The following is a 20,338-nucleotide window of genomic DNA, read 5'->3' as shown; positions in this document are numbered from 1 at the left end:
ATGCTAATAAATGCTTATTTCTAGGGTTTGAATCCTAAATATGACCCAAATCATACTCCCAAAGCACTTTAATTTCATTTAAATGTTAGCTTAATATATTACCTTTAAAAAGAGAAATAATTGGTTGACGTAAAAATAGAGTACAGTATCGCCTAATGGGTATTTGCCACACTAGCGCATTTACAGTACGGTACACGTATACATGTACTAATATTACCCCTATGCTAATTCATTGGCTGCCGTTTTCTTTTGCACTCACAGTAAGGTAAACCCAAGTAACGAATGGGATTGTAAACTTAATGACTGACATTTTCTTTGTCATTGTCAGGAAGGTAAACTAGGTAAACTTCATATGTCACAGAAGTCATATAACGAAGGTACAATTCAATAAAATAAAGAAAACGTGTACGTAGAGGTACCAATAAAAATTTCGCGAATCTGTGAATTCGCGAATCCAGAAACGCGAATGCACGAGGTATTACTGTATTATTTCATGTACACTCCTTATAATACTTAAGACGCCTTCTTGTTTTTCTTTAACCTCAAGTATAATTGATTTATGGTAAAAAGAAAGCGTTATCATATAAACCTTTCTTTTCCTTTATGGGGAGAAGTGATACGTATATCTGATTTAATTTATATTTAATTTAATTTAATTAATTGTTGGTTTTTAATATTTTTTATTCCATCACATGCTATTGTGGTGTGGTCTTGTTTACTTGATTTTAAATTTTTTCAATAAAACTTCAGTTTGACCGGAATCTTTTCATAAACACGTACTAATATAAACACTGTTTCTATTTTTGACTTTGTTTCTGATCTTGATTCAAAATTCACTCAGTGGAGTGAACACTTTTTTATTTTATTCTTGAGGTAAAATGATTGGTTTATTCAGGGTCATGCAGAGTGTACGTGACTTTAAGATTCAAACTTGATCACATGACCCTCTATTTCGCAATTCTGGGATTTACAAAATTGCGTAGAAGTTAGATTTGATAGAGATGTTTTGTGAAATAATTTTAGTTTGGGCTTTTAAGCACTTGACGTCAAGTTGTTTTATTCTCTTTTGAACTGTTTTGAGTTTTTGAGTTTTAATTTCAATTTTCTTCAGACTATTTGGATTCTAAAAGATTAAATCGTTTCTCTATAAATATTTGAGTGCTTATACAGAATTCTAGGACAAATACATTTCTTGAAATTTTATTAGGAAATTCAAACACCGGAATATTATTGATTGTGGAACAGCAAATAACTGTAGACATAACATGGCTCTACTGGCTATAGTATACGTGACCACCTACATTTTTGGATTTTTCGTCGGGACTCGAAATTGAATTCATTAGAACATTTCATTATTATGACTTCTAAAATTTAATTCGTGGATTATTCTTGGATTATTTTTGGGTTTGATTTCCTAAATCCGAAAGTTCTTATTTTTTTCATTTTTACATTTTTTCTCCTAGGTAATAAATTATTTGTTAAATTTTGCAAAGCTTGTTGTTTTCAGTTTTTCTTTGTTGGTGTTTATTAGAGCGTATGACACATGTCTATTTCGCCACCTTAACATACTCTAAAATTAGTTTTACAGGAACAGCAGGATGCATATTCAGATAATTTTGAACTTATTGCAAGTATTCAATCACACCATCTGTATATTTCTCATAGGTTTGGTCGTAACATCTCTCTTTCGTCGGGTATGTAAATGTTTTCACGTCCGAGGATCTTCGGCGTGATATAAATAGATGTTAAACTAAGCATATTGACAAAACGGGATCTAGAACATGCATTCTATCATAGTGTAAAATCGTACGTCAAGAAAAGTCTACAAATGCGAGTATAAACATGGGATACCTAGGAAACCACAAATCACAGATTCCCAACATTTGTCATCTTAAGATGAAGATTTCACTCGGTAAATAATGCTGATGGTGACGATGACAATTCATTTTAGCTCTGAAATAGATTATTGAAGCTGTGAAGTGTTAATGGAAATACCGTCGAGAGATTAATAGCCCGAAAATGATGCTTCGGGTTTGCCTTCCCACACTGAAATCCCTCACAAACGCAACATTTTAAGTAACATGTTTTCAAAATCGTCCATTATTTTTACATATTGGTTAAGTGTAGTATGATGATGGTAATACTGTTTGCGATAGCATACTTGTAATCTGATTTAAGCAGGTCTAGACAACGCAGATGCTAAGTTCACCCTTTCCGTTTGATATGGTCGTTAGGCATCACAGTTTTAAAAAAAATTGTTAAGGCGAATTCTAGTATTTATTAGAAGCGATTCCGAAAGGATGAGAGGTGTTAGTTGATTACTATAAACATTATTTTGATTTTATCCAGAAGGTATGCTCTACTTCGTTGCATAATGTTGTGTTTAAATTTTGTCAAGATGTCTAAACATGCATTATATCCAATGTCAAAAGAATGAAATCCAAGCAACCAAAATGACACAAAAAATTTAACGATGAACGGAATGGGAAATTCAGTGGTTTCAATAATCTTCAATGGACCCGAATATGTATTCTATCCTTTCCGTGAATCTGATTTTAAAATTTGTTAAGATGGCAAGAAAGATATGCGTCATGAGGAAACACCATCTAATATAAAAATTATTAACTACGACAATAGGCAGTAACTGAACTCCACGCTCTGCGTAATATATGGATAAAGCTACATTTGCGAAGACATTTTTTGCCATTTTTATAACCCAACATGATCTCGCGTTTCTAGTAGATCATGTTTCCCTGAATTTGAAATGACACAAAACCAATCATGCCAATGGACAGAAACTACTCACATTATGACTCATGCTTTGGTTCCTCATTGGGATAAAAAAAAAAAAGTAACAGACATGTGCTGCAATGTATAATTCGCGATTCTCATTGATGATTTAAATGATAAATTGGAAAATAAAATCCTAACAATTCACATAATTCCTTGGAATACCATCTAGTAACATGGTTTCAGCAGAAATCATCTTTGCATATTTGAATAAAATATTCACTATAAAGCAGGTGTATTACTAACGTCTAACGATTTTATTATCAATAATAATAATAATAATAACGGTAAGCAATATGGTTAGAGTACAGGAATTAATTTCGTAATGCATGGGATAAGCTTAGCCATTTTTATCATCGAGGGTAAACTACTAGTAAGAGATCATCGTTTTCAGATAAAGTTCTAAAAGTTATTTTGACGTACGTAAACCATCTTGATTTTATGAAACCTTTGCAGCAACTACTCTAATACTGAAGAGGTAGAAATCTTCTTAGCGCTAGCTGCAATGTAAATGGTTGGGGAGCAACAGAAATCCCAAGGTTCTTGACATCGGATGCGAGTGCCACCTGACTAACATCTATTACGATATTGACATAAAGGATTTCCCTCAGCCCATTGAAGATCCCATTATTCATGCCTCCTTGATTAACATATATGCCTAGACGGCCATCAAGGCACTGCCTCTGCCCATTGATTATCCCCTTATTCATGCATCATTGGCTACCATCTACGCCTAGAAAGGAATTAAGGATCTCTCTCAGCCCGTTGAAGATGTGTTTATGCATAACTCCTTGACCAACATCCGTGCCCAGAAGTTCATTAAGGATTACTTTCTGCCTGCTGAAGTTCTCCTTTTTCAAGATTACGTAACTAACATATATGCCCAGTAGGACATAAAGGCTCTGCCCTTTGAATATCTCTTTATTAGTGTTTACTTCAACTATCATTACATGTATGATATTAAAAGTAGAAGCATTACATTAAAATTAAATGGTTTGTTATTGGAGATCTTTGTTGAATAATTGATGTCATTGTATTGACCTACACATGGATATATACACACATATACACAACGTTTTTAAATAGGAAATGTATTGCCGTTCGTATGAATAGTTTATAAGATAATCATGCTATTTTTTATAGCTTTCATCTCCAAATGAAACCAGTAATTGAACCGATGTAAGGATTATACTGATGTGGATGAAGATGCTGAAACACTGTACTACCAGGCTGTTTTCATAGTACTACCAGGTGGTTGTCACTGAACTACGAGGTTGTTGTCATTTTACTACCAGGTGGTTGTCATTGTACTCCTAGGTGTAAGTCAGTGTACTGTCAGATGGTTGTCACAGATTTGTGAAGTATCTTTTATAAAAGCGGCCACTAAACATTGTAAATTGGTCAATTGTTTGCTCATTAATCTGTACAATATAAATCTTGTCGATGAAAAATTCTCCCTTTTAAAAGGTCAAATGTCCTGACCAAATTTTGCAAATCTTCCAATTTGTTCCGCGGTGAACTCTCATTTTTTTAACATATGCCTATTGGCCTGTAATATTAAAACCCAAATCCTCATCAAGTGTTAAACGGTGGGTCACTAAAAGCATGCATAGTGAAACGCATATAAGAACAATACACAAGTAATAGTTAGAAACTGCAAGCGCGACAACTGAACTGAAAGCTTCGATGAAACTTTCATATCTAAACAAAATAATGCATGCTTTTATTTTGCAGTCTTTTATGTTTTTCATCAGATCTTCCTTTAAAGCACAGATAAGTGATATAGAACATTTCGATATGAATGGCTTATAATTCTCCGTAATAAAATTGGGCTTGTTTGACCCAACAAATATATTGTTTTCAATGTAACATCTAAATAGTTTATCACCAGTATACATCCTCGATCGTCTTTTCTAATTGTTGCTGACCTAAACATTTTATTACAATCTTGACATTTGAACGATTTATCTTCCGCATGTACCCACGTGTGCCCCTTTAAATTACCATTAATCTTAAAAAGCCGATCATAATTTTCACATTCTGATGGTTTATCTCTGGTATGACATCATCGTAAGATTCTACAAACTACTACGCTGGACAAACGTTTTTATCACTAACTTCATATATCTAAACATATGATCAGAAACGTCACAGTTAATATCTCCTGTGTACATCCTATGCGCCTCTTTAAAGTACTACTATTTTAATTGGTTATTCCAGTACGTATCATCACGTGCTTGCTCAATACACAAATCTAGATTTAATTTTTTTTAATTACAAACTTCTCTCTTGAGTTTCATCTGTGCCATGCATCCTCCTGTGTCTCATCAAATCATTACTCTGCCTAAACATTATATCACAAGCTACAGATTTAAATGGATTATCTGCGGAAGGATAATTGCCAAGTGGTGTCTTCAGGTAAACGTTTCAACGTGACATCATGTAAGATACACAATCTCACTTCTTATAAATCTCCTCTTTTGTAGGAGTATCGGACCTTGGGTACACCTCGTCGGTGGACCGGTTCTGGGCTGTTCTCTTCACTTTGGCACACGTTCTTCGCGCAGCTTGGATCTCTTCATCAAACGCAAAAATACTTTAGCTCGATTCGTTTAATGGACACACTGCACTAACAAAGTCGTGCAGTATTTCCATCCGAAAAATGCATTCATATTTTCCCATACAAATGCAGTAACCTATAATTAGTATATGCTCATTTTTTTCTTCCTTAACTTTACATTATCAGAATCGTTCAATATTTTACGATATTGCACCCACGCGCAGGACACCTGTGCCTAATAGTGTATTAGGAACTACTTTGTAAACAAATCATGTACATTCGCACAGTAGGCGCAATACCTTTTGGTTGATTAAATTTGTTTCTGAATGAACTAAGCATATGTTTCGTAGACTGCAACATACCAACTGTTTTGCTACATTACACGTTAACGTTTTGATACATGGTTTCAGATTTTGCGATATACACCAGATTTCGTAAAATTGCTTGGTACCTACAAATAACATGCAAGCTATAAAGGCTTAAACTGTGTCATTTAGCTGGTAATAAGAATGGCAATATATATATATATATATATATATATATATATATATATATATATATATATATATATATATATATATATATATATATATATACTTACAGCTTTACATCCAGAATTTCCTCAAAATGTACTTTCTTACTTCTGCAAATCCGAATTACATGAGCCATGTCATGAGTTGTCAAGCTTGATTACACATTTCGAAATTGTACTGTAATTTCGACTATATTCCAAGTGCAATTACATCTTCCTTACTGCACTCAAAACGAAATAAACATTAAATTCAATAGCGTCTTTCTGATAATTTCAATTGAAACACTTCATATTTTCTCCACATTATGATTTCAAATAGAAAATGACAGAACAAACACATTTACAGATCTAAGCACGCCTCTCCTGCGCCGCTTCAATCGGATGTATATCATATACAATTTGCACAGCTGAATCCAGTCAAAAACCACAAACTTTCGTCGAATCGAAAAAAAATACCAAAATCTATTCATTCCAGATCAAATGGAAAAGCTGTTGCAATGCGCATTTATCCACAATATGACTGCAAATTTCAAATTTAACTCGACAAGCCATTGTCTTTAGAAAGTTATGTCGAGCGTGCGACTAAGTTCATATTTATCTGGGTGGGGTTATGTGCTCATTAATAATGATGCTATCGTGTGACGATAAATCTGCGCTCGTGTATTTAGTTTAGTATACGGCATACATTCATTTACGTTGTTTCTTGTAGTGTATTTTATTTATATAATTAAGCCTTAGGTAAAATAAGACAATGAGCATATAATAAAAAGGTTACTGCATTTGTATGGGGAAATATGAACTCGTTTTGTCTGATGGATATCCTGCACTCCCAAGGTCGTGCAGTATTCCATCCAAAAACTCGTTCATATTTTCCCATACAAATGCAGTAACCTATACATATTTAATAATAATAATAATAATAATAATCAAATATTTTTATAAATTTAAATTTTTTGCCCACGTTGTATTTAAAATTCATGTAAAGTTAAATAATGCTTGTTTTTAATTCGTAATGCTGTTACTCATGGATTTTCACTTTAATTACCATTGTGTATTCTTTTTGATCATTGGATCATTTTGTTTATTGTGGAAATACTCTGCCTATTCAAGCGTGGGCATTACTTCTCATAGGCAAGTTGCACTTTATGTTTATTATAATACTTCCATGTTACCATACGTATTTTAGGTAGTTACCGCGATAATATAGAGTTGTTTCCCCATGGTACGTTAATCCGGGTGAGCAGTTTTATGCTGTTTTATTTGCATTTACTCGCTACGAATGATAATGATTTTTGTATAGGAATAGAAATAATGAAAGTCATAGAAACTTTTCAAATTATATGTAAGAAGTGATAGCAAAACAGTTTTAATATGTGCAGATAAGAACATTAAGTACCGCCATAATACCGCGTTCCAGACTACTGGAGATAAGCCATTCAAATGTGAATTAGACTGTGATGAATATTTACGCGCAGAATAAATTGTAGAGGCACAATAGAATAAATAGGTGAAATGAACCAATCTAATGTGAAGTTGTTGGTAAAATGTCCAAGCAGAGCAATGATTTGAAGTGGTATGGGATGATGTCCAGGCAGGGAATGCAAGATATGATACAAAGTGGAGACAGATCATTCAAATGTGATTTTTGTGCAAAAGTGTGTAAAGGGGAAGATGACTTGAAGAGCCACATGAGAATACATCCTGTAGATAAACCATTTAAATGTGAAATCTGCCATAAAATTTTCAACCAAAGTGGCAATTTAAAACAGCACATGAGAGTACATACAGGAGAAAAAACATTCAAATGTGAAGTCTGTGAGAAAATGTTTGCGGTGATAAGTGAATTAAATGTGCACATGAGAATACATACTGGAGAAAGTCCATCCAAATGTGAAGTTTGTGATAAAGAGTTTACGCATCGTAATAATTTAAAAGAGCACATGAAAATACATACTGGAGAAAAACCATTCAAGTGTGACATTTGTGATAAAGAGTTTACACAGAGTGGTAACTTAAAGCGGCACATGAGAATGCATACTGGAGAAAAAGCATTCAAATGTAAAATTTGTGAGAAAATGTTTACGCAGAATGGGAGTTTAAAGATGCACATGAGAATACATACTGGAGAGAAACCATTTAAATGTGAAGTTTGCGATAAACTGTTTAGGCATAATAGTTCAATGAAAAAACACATGGTCATGCATACTACAGATATGAATGAATAAACACATGGTCATGCATACTACAGATATGAATGAATAAACACATGGTCACGCATACTACAGATATGCATGAATAAACAGTCAATTCATATACATTTTAATTTTATTTCTGAAGATTTGTTTTAAATAGTAATTCTGACTATTGATTTCTGTATATTAGTTTTATATACATATTTGAAGGAAACATGTTACTTACTAATTAGTTAATTATTAATTATTATGCAAACTTTAGCGGTTGGATATTTTGTAAATGGGTATTTTGCATATATTAGTTTTATTTTGATGTTACTATGAATGACCTTTAAATTTTCTTGATGTTGGGAGGTGGATTAAAAAATATGTCCTCAAATAGCTAGGGAGAAATGGTCTTCACAATGCCCTCAGAATTATTTTTATACATAGGCATAGTGAAATGAACATTGAAAAGTCACAAGCTGAGGATGAAATTCTGTGTACAGGAATGGACATAGTTATTTTACTTGTATTTAGACATGATGTTGAAATTGCTGTGCAATAAATATCAAAAGAAACTAAAATTAATTTGTGTTTATTTGCCTCTGAAAATATTTCACATGAAACGATGCCATCCTTCATGCGTGAATGTCAACCATTGTCCACTTGCTCTGTTATTCAGATAATTTATCAAAATTGTCCAAGGACAGTTCTCTTTTATTTAGGTTTGAAAGGGTAACTGGAGATCTCAGCCTATAATGGAGTTGGCCAATAACAAAGTTGGGCCAGTACAGTTTCAACCCATGCAAAAATGTAATTAAGAAATTTTCCCATAACATTCTCTGCTCATTACAGTCTTCCACAACAAAAAGTCAACCATACAATTGATCTTGTTTGCCTTAGTAACACTTGTTGCTGTTGAACACTAAATAGCAAACTATGTTCATTCTGGAATAATGTTTGTATTCTTTTCATCATGTTTGGCTTTGTAACATATGTTTGTTGTTATTGAAAAAGAAAGATTTGAATGAAATGTGTTAGTTACTAATTAGATAGTCATTAAATATTATGCAAACTTTAGGGGTTGGATATTTTGCAAATGGGTATTTTGAGTATAAAAAAAATATTATAAATGAATTGGGCATTTAATCTGCTGAAATATTTATCTGTTTATAACTTTATATTGTGTGTTCCACTTTTGTTCATGATTTTTGATTGTAAGGGTTATAACATAACATTACATGGTTATTTTCATCCATGATTGTTAATTATAAGATGATGTTTAAAGCATTATTTCATAACTATCTTTTACTGATGATTTTAGATTGTACTCCAAGATAATAACTATTTGTAGACATCATGTTTACTTTGATTTCTTTTCAGGACAAAGTGTTTCCCTTGAAAATATGTAGATCTGATTTTTGTTGTGTTGTTTACTAATCATGGGTCGGTGGTTCTTTCCAGGGTCCTCACACATTCTTTCTTCACCAATTATACTGTCTTCTATGAATAACCTATCTTGTGCATAGAATTGGCATTAAATCCAAAACAACATCAATGGCAGCAACCATAGTCATAATAGTTAGTGACTTAAGTAGGCTAAAACAAGTCTGCTATAGCATCCTAATTACAATCATATGATATAAATTATACAACTGAGAGAGAGAGAGAGAGTGTGTTGGAGTGAAGGACTCGCAGGTTTGAAAGGTTGGGTTCCCAAAAGAAGAAAATAAAATGGAATCCCATTTCTAAAGTCAGGATATCCAACTATAATCAGCTTTAAAATGATGGTTTCCACAAGAAGAAACTAAGATGGAGTCCCAGTTCTAAAGTTAGGATATCCATCAGCCATGATTTAACTTTGAAATGAGACATACATTATAAGGTGCAAAGGAAGTCACTGCAGCTCATTTGGTAGGACATTGAATTAATCAGCATACGGTAAAAGTCCCAATTAAGTCCTGGAGATAGGCACTTGCCTCCAGTTTTGGTTGCATGTTATTGCAAATATCTTAACAGCACTCTTACAACTAGGAAAAAGAATTTTTTAAAAAACACACATATATGCTGTAGAAGAAAGCACAGAGCTCCACTGTTAGCAATATTATTTAGTCTAATTAATAATTACATTGGAATGCATAAACATAGGTTGGATTATATGAGGCCTGAATTTTGAGTTCAAATAGCATTAAACGAATATCGTACAACATATTATTTTTCTGCTGATATGTCTCTTCAGGTATTCTTGCAAAATCAAACTTTATCTCGGTAATCTTTCAGTTTTATTTCTCAATGTGTTAACTAAAGTAATGAGGTTGGAATCACTGAACGCAGCAATCAGAGGAAGGGTTCAATCAATATACACCTCTGTTTGATGGAAAAACAAAACAAAAAATATCCTTTTCACTCCTGGATAGTGGAATAATTTTCCTAGTGGTTGAACGTTTAGCGAAATAGCACACTGGATGGTCAATGTCATGCTTTTCTTCTGGAGTTAATACTCCACAAACCCCTACATGACACTAGCATCAAGAGAGATACTAAATGATTGGTTGAAATCTTGTGCTATAAGAACCAGTTTACTTTTATGTATATTCTTTTTTTTTCTTTCTAAACAATCCATATATTTTTCAACTAATAAAAGTTAGGTTTCACACCCATCAAATTGGTCAGGGTTCTACAATTATGGAAATATTTGAGGAAATATTTTGAAAATGCCCAGTCTTATCCAAATATCGCAGTAGTTGCTTTCTACTGCTAAGCACTGTTGATTTATATATAGAATTATCTTTAACGTCAATAGCTCAAACTTGACCATGTCCAACACTATGTACAACAAGGAAGGCAATACCACTTTCACTTAAATTAATTTAAAATTTGCTTCATTCAATCGACCATGTGATTTTTCTTAATGTTGTATATAATGACGTAATCGATGCACGCACTACAGCTATCTATTCCAGACGTTCACATGTCAATAAAGAGTGGAATGTGTAGGGATAATCTTTATATCAAATAACATCAATTTATGTTCATAAAGTCCATCTGGAGTGCAATACCATAATTTTCTTTGCTCTTTCTGGGAGTGGAATATACCAAAATTCTTTCAAAAGGTAAACTTTGGTCATTTTATTATCAAAAGTCCTTAAAGGAATTTGAAATTATATCTATTACAGACATTAACAACCGCATCATCTACTTCCGCAACTGAAATGCAGTGATGATGTCTGCCAGTTGGAATCTTTTTTACTCACTCATTATGTCAACAAATGCTGGTTGCCGGGCAATAAACACATGCAATAATTGGGGAAAGACGCCAGAGGTCCAATATTCACTTTACTCTGGAGAAACATCAGGCCATCCTAAAACAGATCTAATTGATGATTAATAAATATCTACAACGTAATCAGGATAATATATTTCCATTGCAGCTGATAAAGTTTATCTGTGAACTGTTATAGCTGTTTTTGAATCATATTCGATTATTGACTTTATTCTGCATTGGAATTCATTTATTTTTTGATTTGATAATAACCTGCAGGTATAGGGACAACGTTCCATTTTTATTTACAAATACAAGCGAATTATTCGCCTGTAATCCACCGAATGATTTTGATCTGATATTTTGACAACTATGGTATACTCGTAATTGTGCTGGCGCGATTTCTTTCACTAGAATTGCAGTTGGAAAGTTAACACTAAATTCTGGTTTAGTTGATCTCACTGATATCATCGTAGTTTTTGACGGCGTTGTATTAACGAAAATCTGCTGAAGTAGCTCGTTCGGAGTTGACATTCTTATTTAAATCCTGATTTTCTAAATCTTCCGTGGATTCTATCAAAGTCGTTACTTTCATGTAGATTTTAATCATCTCCGTGAACTCAAAGTCTGATATTTTTCCATAACTAAGGCTTGTTGATAATGACGAGGATAATTTTGGAGTATGCTAACGTCGCTGTGTGTAATTGTATTATATAATGGTGTTATTTTACCTGGTGAAGAAAGTCATTCCTTCCTTCGTCTAGTTTCTTCAAATTCCAGATCTTTTCTTTGTGTCCGTTCTCGTTCAACCGCCTTAAGTTTCGACCTCATTTTCCCTCTTTGTTTTAGCAGCATCAAGAAAATTAAAATTTGACATTGGATGATTTAAAGAAGTGTTACTGGAAGTCTCAGGCCTTTCCCGTACAGATAAGAGGTTCCTGATAATCTTAGGCTTTTCCCCTGTTTGTAAAGTCCTGTCCTGTTGCTTCCTTTAATGCCATTCCAGCAGCGGCTCCAACACCATCAAGTGCAGCTGATGTTGCTTTAGATGGAGCTGCCGCGGATATTAACGCTGGTATAGCCACAAAAATGGAAATATAACGCCTGTTTTAATTGAGACTTTAATGGAACTCGGAGAAAGATGAAGTTGAACTCCGGTTTTTGATTCTAAAGCCTTATTAAAATGTCTGAGTTGAGTCTTGGTCAACTTGAGATTCTTGAAATTCTTAAGCTATCGTCTAACCGAATAACGAACAGTTAAAATTTCTTAATTGTTTCTTATCTTTCTCGAGCTAATCTAGCAGCATAAGACTCCATAGCTGGACCCATTATTGATATAATAATGATCTAATTATAGCAGCAGAGAGGGTGCGACCTCAATAAGACGTCCCGCGGTAATCGAAAACACATATACAAATTTAGAAAAATACAAACGACAAAATAAAGATAAAAAATAAACTAACCCAATTAGAGAAATTCTCGGTAAAGTTATAGGCTTTGGTTTAGTGATAGTGGCCTTATAGGTATGTTGGACTAGAGTCCGACAGTGGAACGTAGCACAGAGAACAACTTTTGTGCTTGATTCTGGATCGGATGGATAGCCAGTATAGGTTACAGAGCAGCGGGGAGGTGTGCTCTGATCGTGGTACTCGAGGTATGATCCGAGCAAGTGTGTTTTGAACTTTTTGAAGTTTTTGGAGCAGACACTGAGATGAAACAGACAGAATTAAGTTACAATAGTCCGGCCTTGAAAGTACTAATGAACACACGTGTTTTAGTGGTATCAACTGAACGATATTTGCGAATGGAGCTGATGCGTCTCAGCTCAATATATGCAGCTTTGCGTATGTTCATGACATGCTGGTGCAATGCGAGAGTACTGTCCAGAGTAACGCCTAGGTTTCGTACGGATTGTGTGAATTTAATGTTGGTGTTGCAGATATTTATTGTTTGAGGTAAAGGATGTGAATGAGAAAGTCTTTATATTGTGATCAGAATGGCCTCAGTTTTATGATCATTCATCTGCAGCTTGTTACATGTCATCCATGATTTCACATCAGAAATGCACCTCTCTATGGACTATGTTTGTGACATTCTTCTTAGCGGCTTCATAGATTTGATTATGAATATTGAGTCTGGTGGAAAGCCAAAGCCTCTCAGCTTTACGGCTGTCTCTTTTAGCAGTGCGAAGCTGGTCCCTAACACTGCTATATCACGGAGATCACTTTTGAATTGATACTCTGCACTTGGTAGCTGGGGAATGTTTGTCAAGCAATGAACGCAGGCAGTTATCGAGTTGTTCTGCTGTAGTTGATAAGCAAGTTATTAGGTTAGCTTGGATGTCGTGCATTAGTTTGGTTTTATTTATCAGCCGGAGGTTTCTCTTAGTAGCAGATAAAGGTAGAGGGTTAGGGACTGATACGTCAAGATGGCATATAATGCAGAGGTGATATGATGCAAGGTCATAGGATACCAGGGAGGACCGTAGAATGTTATCATCAGATCTATGAAGAATCCAGTCTAAAATGTGACCATGTTTATGGTTGGGTTGGTTAACTGACTGTTTGAGGTTGAAAACATTAATGGAATCTATGAGTTTTGATGCATTTGGGTTTCCGGGACAGGCAAAGTGAAAGTTGAAATCTCCAAGAATAATCAGGTTGCCACCTACCGAATTTCCATAGTCCAGGAGAATCGGAATCTTCTCCAAAAATAGAGTCAGCCAGCTTGTTTTTTTTACTAGGAGGAGGGCGGTATAGGCAGAAAAAATGGACTGACGTTTGCTCCAGTGTGAGTGTGGTTTGGACTAGTTCAAACGAATGTGTGGTCGAAATTGAATGTTGTGGTGTAGTTAAGGCGTTTGATCATGGAGTTCTTTGTGATGACAGTAATTCCAGCTCCGAGAGAATTACGGGGGAACGACTTGATGGAGTAACCAGTGGGTGTTAGATCCACACACTTAGGCTCATCGCCTGATGTTTTTAGCCATGTTCTGTCAGGAACAAGACGTCAATATTCTGGTCGTTCACATCAGAAATGCACCTGTCTACACCTTGGATGGTAGCACCAACTTCACTTGGATGGCTAGATTTGTATATTTGGGTATCATCAGCGTACAAGTGGTGAGACACTGAATGATGATCTATGACACTTGAGAGAGACTGAGTGTATAGAATGAAGAGAGCATGTCCAAGAACAGACCCCTGTGGAACACCACAACATAAATCAACTGGGCTGGAGTGTATTCCATTTGCAGATAAAATTTGTGTCATGTTGAACAAGTAGGACTTGAGCCACAGTAATAATAATAATAATAATAATGAGGACTTTGTATAGCGCCTAATCTTTAGAAGCTCTATGCGCTTTACAACATTAGACAACACCTATAAGATAAGAAACATAATGCTATTATTACAAAAATAAACAACATGAAATTAGAAAAACATTTTTAAAAAAAATAAAAACATGCTGAGAATATTTCAGGTAGGAAACATTATTAGGTCTTTAAGTTTGTTCTTGCAGTCGAAATAAGTGAGTTTTGAGATCCCTCTTGAATGTGATCACTGTGTCTTTGTGCCTAAGTTCATGGGGCAATTCATTCCACGGGCACTTCATTCCACGTTGCTGGACCCCGGTATGCGAAAGAACGCTGTCCATATGACTTTGTTTTCATAGTGGGAATAATGAGTATACGATTGTCAGAAGAGGAGCGTAAGTATCTTGCTGGTGTGTACACATTGGTGAGGTCAGATAGGTATGTTGGACTAGAGTCCGACAGTGAAATGTAGCACAAAGAAGAAATTTTGTGTTTGATTCTGGATCGAATGGATAGCCAGTGTATGGTACAGAGCAGCGGGGAGGCGTGCTCTGATCGTGGTACTCTAAGTATGATCCGAGCAGCTGTGTTTTGAACTTTTTAAAATTTGTGGAGTAGATATTGAGATGAACCAGACAGAATTGGGTTACAATAGTCCAGTCTTGAAATTACTAATGAACACACAAGTGTTTTAGTGGCATCAACTGAAAGATATTTGCGAACTGAGCTGATGCGTCTCAGCTTAAGATATGCAGCCTTGCATATGTTCATGAAATGTTGGTGCAATGTGAGAGTACTGTCCAGAGTAACACCTAGGTTTTGTACTGATTGTGTGAATTTAATGTTGGTGTTGCAGATATTTATTGTCTGAGGTAAAGAATGTGAATGAGAAAGTCTTTGTGTTGTGATCAGAATGGCCTCAGTTTTATGATCATTCATCTGCAGCTTGTTACATGTCATCCACGATTTCACATCAGAAATGCACCTCTCTACACCTTGGATGGTAGCATCAACTTCAGTTGGGTGGCTAGATTTGTATATTTGGGTGTCATCAGCGTACAATTGGTGAGACACTGGATGATGATCTATGACACTTGAGAGCGACTGAGTGTACAGAATGAAGTAAATAAGCATACTAAAGTTAAACTGTCTTGAAATCAGTAATATTTCAATAATAATAATAATAATAATAATGATAATAATAATAATAATTTTCTTATAAATTTAACTTCTTTTCCAACATGGCATTTAAATTTCATATAAATTTAAATTGCAATTCTTTTAAATTGTAATGTTGTTATTCATGGATTTTCACTTTAATTACATGTATTTGTTCTATTTGATCATTGGATCGTTTTGTTTATTGTAGAAATATTCTACCAGTTTAAGCGTGGACATTCCTTCTGATAGGTAAGTTGCAATTTATGTTATAATACCTGCATCTCACCATACGTATGTTAGACAAATACCGCGATAATATAATGTTGTTCCCCCATGATAGGTTATCTGGGTCAGCATTTATATGCTCTTTTATTTGCATTCACGCGCATCGTTTGACAGTTTTGTTTTTTTTTTATAGGAAAAAATCATAGAAACTTGACAGATTATTAGCAAGCAGCAATAGCAAACCAGTTTTAATATGTACCGATAAGAACATTAACTACCGCCATAATACCGAGTTTCAGACTACTGGAGATAAGCCATTCTAATGCGAATTAGACTGGGATGAAATTTTACGCGCAGAATAATATGAAGAGGCCCAATAGAATAAATCGTGAAATGAACCAGTCTAACGTGAAAATGGTGGTAAAATGTTCAAGCAGAGAAATGATTTGAAGTGGCATGAGATGGTGTCCAGGCAAGAAATGCAAGATATGATACAAAGTGGAGACAAACCATTCAAATGTGAATTTTGTGCTAAAGTATGTAAACGGGAAGATGAGTTGAAGAGCCACAAGAGAATACATACTGCAGATAAAACATTTGAATGTACAATCTGCCATAAAATTTTCAATCAACGTGGTCATTTAAAACGACACATAACAATGCATACTGTAGAAAAACCATTCAAAAGTGAAGTTTGTGAGATAATGTTTACACAGAAAAGTGATTTACAAGTGCACATGAGAAAACATACTGGAGAAAAACCATTCAGATGTGAAGTTTGTCAGAAAATGTTTACACAGAATTGTAATTTAAAGGTGCACATGAGAATACACACTGGAGAGGAAACCATTCAAATGTGAAGTTTGTGAGAAAATGTTTATAGGAAATGGTAATTTAATGTCTCAGATGAGAAAACATACTGGACAAAAACCATTCAGATGTGAAGTTTGTGAGAAAATGTTTACGCGGACGAATTATGTAAAGGTGCACATGAGAATACATACTGGAGAAAAACCATTTAAATGTGAAGTGTGTGAGAAAATGTTTGCACAGAATGATAATTTAAAGGTGCACAAGAGAAAACATACTGGAGAAAAACCATTCAAATGTGAAGTTTGTCAGAGAATGTTTCCGCGGAGTGTTGAATTAAAGGCGCACATGAGAATACATACTGGAGAGAAACCATTTAAATGTGAAGTTTGCGATAAAATGTTTAGGCACAGTTCTGCACTGAAAAGACACATGGTGATGCATACTACTGATATTAGTGAATAAACAGTCAAAGCATAAACATATCAGTTTTAATTCCTAAGATTTGCATTAAATAGTAATTGTGACTATTGATTTGTTAAGTATGACTGTTTAATTGCCTTGATGTTGGGAGGTTGGTTAAAAATATGGCCTCGTAGCTGCAGAGACATGGCCTTCACTTTGTACTTGCAGCCTCCCTTAAGACGTGTAGCACTTTCAACAGAGCTCTTTAAAAGTGATTATCTTCTACCAGCCAGAGGTCTCGCTAGGATTTTAAAACGTGTCGTCAGAAAACAGCATAGACCTTAAAGCGCATCTTGCGAAGCTCACAACACAGCATTGTCCCATTCATTTTTTACCTACATAATTTGCATTTTAAAGATAAATATATAATAAAAATATTACCTAGTCTTTGGTTTCAATGATTTGTATATTTTTTTTTGAATATATTTTTATGATGATTTAAGAAAACAGACGATGTAATAAAATGGAACATTCCAGACTTAGCGAAGTCCGCCATTATTTCCCGTTAGGCATACTGGTTCACTTACAGTTTCAAACTAATTTTATGATGAAATAGTATATAAGAGGCAGTTAATATATATCCAGATCATCAATTCTGATCTTAAAACACAAGTTTGTATGTTTTACCATCAAAGGATAGCATGCAGGAAATTTATAGTTGCTACCTTACTCGAAAAAGGGTTAAGGTCAATCAGCTATCAAAACATAATGCTTGTAAGTGGGCACGAGTTTGTTTGTCAACGGAATTGATATAAAAACTAGGCCAAGCTACTGATGGTCAGTGAATGTATCTCTTAAATAATCACAGGGCGAAGTTGTTTTCACTTTCCTAACAGAAGAAGGTGAAGTTTACACTTTAGGCAACTTGTCACCCACTTATGAATGGCATTTTGTCTAAGTCTCAACATGTCTTAATTCTGAAGTTACGTGCATTACTTATTCCGCAACACTCGGAAATAAACACAATAACGAAAACTGAAGTTGTTTATTTGATGTACTTTATAAATGACCACATGTACATCTCTGGGTCTTTCTGCCTCTGAATTCGATCGTTGTAAATATCAGTACATTTTACCACCTGGCCGCCAGTCAGAGTCTTTGAAATTGCTGCCCAGCTATTGCATCTTGTTCTTTTTTATGTACTCTTATAATGTCAACATGTATGTACATCAAGGGGTCTTTCAATCACTGAATTCTGTCATTGTAAATATCAGCACAGCTAATTGATCAACACATTTTCCCACAAAGCTGGTGGTTGTAGCAGGACTGGCAAGTCTTTGAATTTTGCCTCCTTGGTGATTTTCTGCATCTCAGATCAAAAACTGGCATCCAAATATGCGTAATTAAGTGTTTCTGAGATCTCTGCCAGCTATATCATCATTGTATATGAACCACCAATATTACAGTTTATGCTGAAATAAAGTTCATTTTTTGCACTTTTAACTGTTTGATTGGTCTGTTGATGAAAATAAGTGAATGCACAGTAATTTGCATGTAAAAAAGCCACAGTTTCACTGTTGGGCATGATTCGGTCAGCTGAACGCCTCACAGTGAAAGCAAGAGATATCAAATTCTCTAGGGAAATTCTATTCAAACTCTAAAGTCACCGGGTCAACACCTAAAATAACACCACATTATAGAGCATGGAACATTCTTTTCATATAAGTTTGAAAAATGTGTTTAAAGTAAATTTTCTTGGTAAGCATTCGAAAAATAGGTTCATATTTCGGGCAAAATGTCTCAGCCATTCTTTAAAATTAATATATGATACCTATATGTGCTTGAAAGCCCAATTCTCACTGAATTTAACGATATGCATGGCCTCGATGTCTCATTAAAGACAGCCAAAATCGCAAAGGTGTAAACCGCAAGGTCATATTAAAATATCTTGAGTCACATGCTGTGAGGTGATTCCGAATTAAATGGTTCACTTCACATCGTATGTGAGAAATTGCAACAGTACATTGGTATGTATTGTTTTTCTTGCTTTTCCAAACATTTATGAATATATGTATGCATTTCTTTTTTTATATTTAAATGGATTAAATAAGATACTCTTCGATAAAATGTGTGTGTATACTGTGGCAGGAAGTTCACAATTACCATGTATTAACCTATCTTGCATTCCGAGAATGGGAGAGTGATTTAATTTTGATAAATAACCTATCTTGCATTCCGAGAATGGGAGAGTGATTTAATTTTAATAAATAATAACTACCTATATACTATTGATTTGATGAATTAGTAAAAAAAATGAGTGAATAATTAATCATTCTGTTCATAAATATTTTGTGTAACGCTTGGTTTGTTTTTGCTCATTTCCTCACAGTTATTGGATGTTTATAAACCTGAAGTTGGTTTCTCTTTTAAACGTATCTCTTCTTTCTGTTGTTTTCATCAAAATATTTCTTGGTCAGTGTTTCATTGTTATTTTTAGTTGGTCTCTCTGGGAAATCAACACTTTTTATACTGTTATCATACACGAATAGTAATTATTCTGTCTGTTTCTTGGCTATATAAATATATTTAAAAAAACATGTCATGATTTGGTATTATGTATAAATATATAAAAACATTTTTTGGGGGTAAAACAAAACAAAACAAAATGTGCTCACAAAGTTAAACTTCTAAAACTATACGACCAGAAGATTTCAATCTAGAATATACAAATATACAAAAAAATAACTTAAAATTTTGATAAATATTTCAACAATGTTTTAGTTTCAAACTGGAAAAAATTTCAGTTTCCCAAATCTTGCACTGATATAGGTCTTTTATTGACTATGCATTTTTTCACTTTTACAGAGAATAAAGACTTCCATCGTATGTCTATGTGGTTGATCAAAATGGGGAAAGGGAGAAAATTAGCCCTTGTGCATCAAGAGAAAGATGTCATTACCTACAAGTTTTTGGTCCAACTCCATCAGCTTATAAGTAAATTTCCTGTCACTTCTGATCAAATTCAAGAACTTTTTGAAGATGATTTTAGGCATACAAATTTGCAGAAGGAGATACATTATGTGCTGAGAGCTGCTGCAGAAGC

General features: G+C 34.3%; 1 protein-coding gene across 1 annotated transcript; it reads left to right on the top strand.

Moving 5' to 3' along the window:
- Positions 1 to 7,105: 7,105 nt before the first annotated feature.
- On the top strand, positions 7,106 to 18,734 carry LOC149771370 (uncharacterized). Its single transcript, XM_089948551.1, has 4 exons — positions 7,106 to 8,101; positions 12,291 to 12,393; positions 16,426 to 16,876; positions 16,959 to 18,734. Exons 1-4 carry the CDS (start codon positions 7,427 to 7,429, stop codon positions 17,293 to 17,295), a joined length of 1,566 nt encoding a protein of 521 aa, XP_089804677.1. The 5' UTR covers positions 7,106 to 7,426; the 3' UTR covers positions 17,296 to 18,734.
- The last annotated feature ends 1,604 nt before the right edge of the window (positions 18,735 to 20,338 follow it).

The sequence above is a fragment of the Sinohyriopsis cumingii genome, unplaced genomic scaffold (genome assembly GCF_028554795.1).
Source record: "Sinohyriopsis cumingii isolate HCF-2022 unplaced genomic scaffold, ASM2855479v2 utg001923l, whole genome shotgun sequence".
In the NCBI taxonomy this organism is placed as follows: domain Eukaryota; kingdom Metazoa; phylum Mollusca; class Bivalvia; order Unionida; family Unionidae; genus Sinohyriopsis; species Sinohyriopsis cumingii.
The sequence above is the reverse complement of the archived record's forward strand: the minus strand, read 5'-3'. Positions and strand labels throughout refer to the sequence as shown.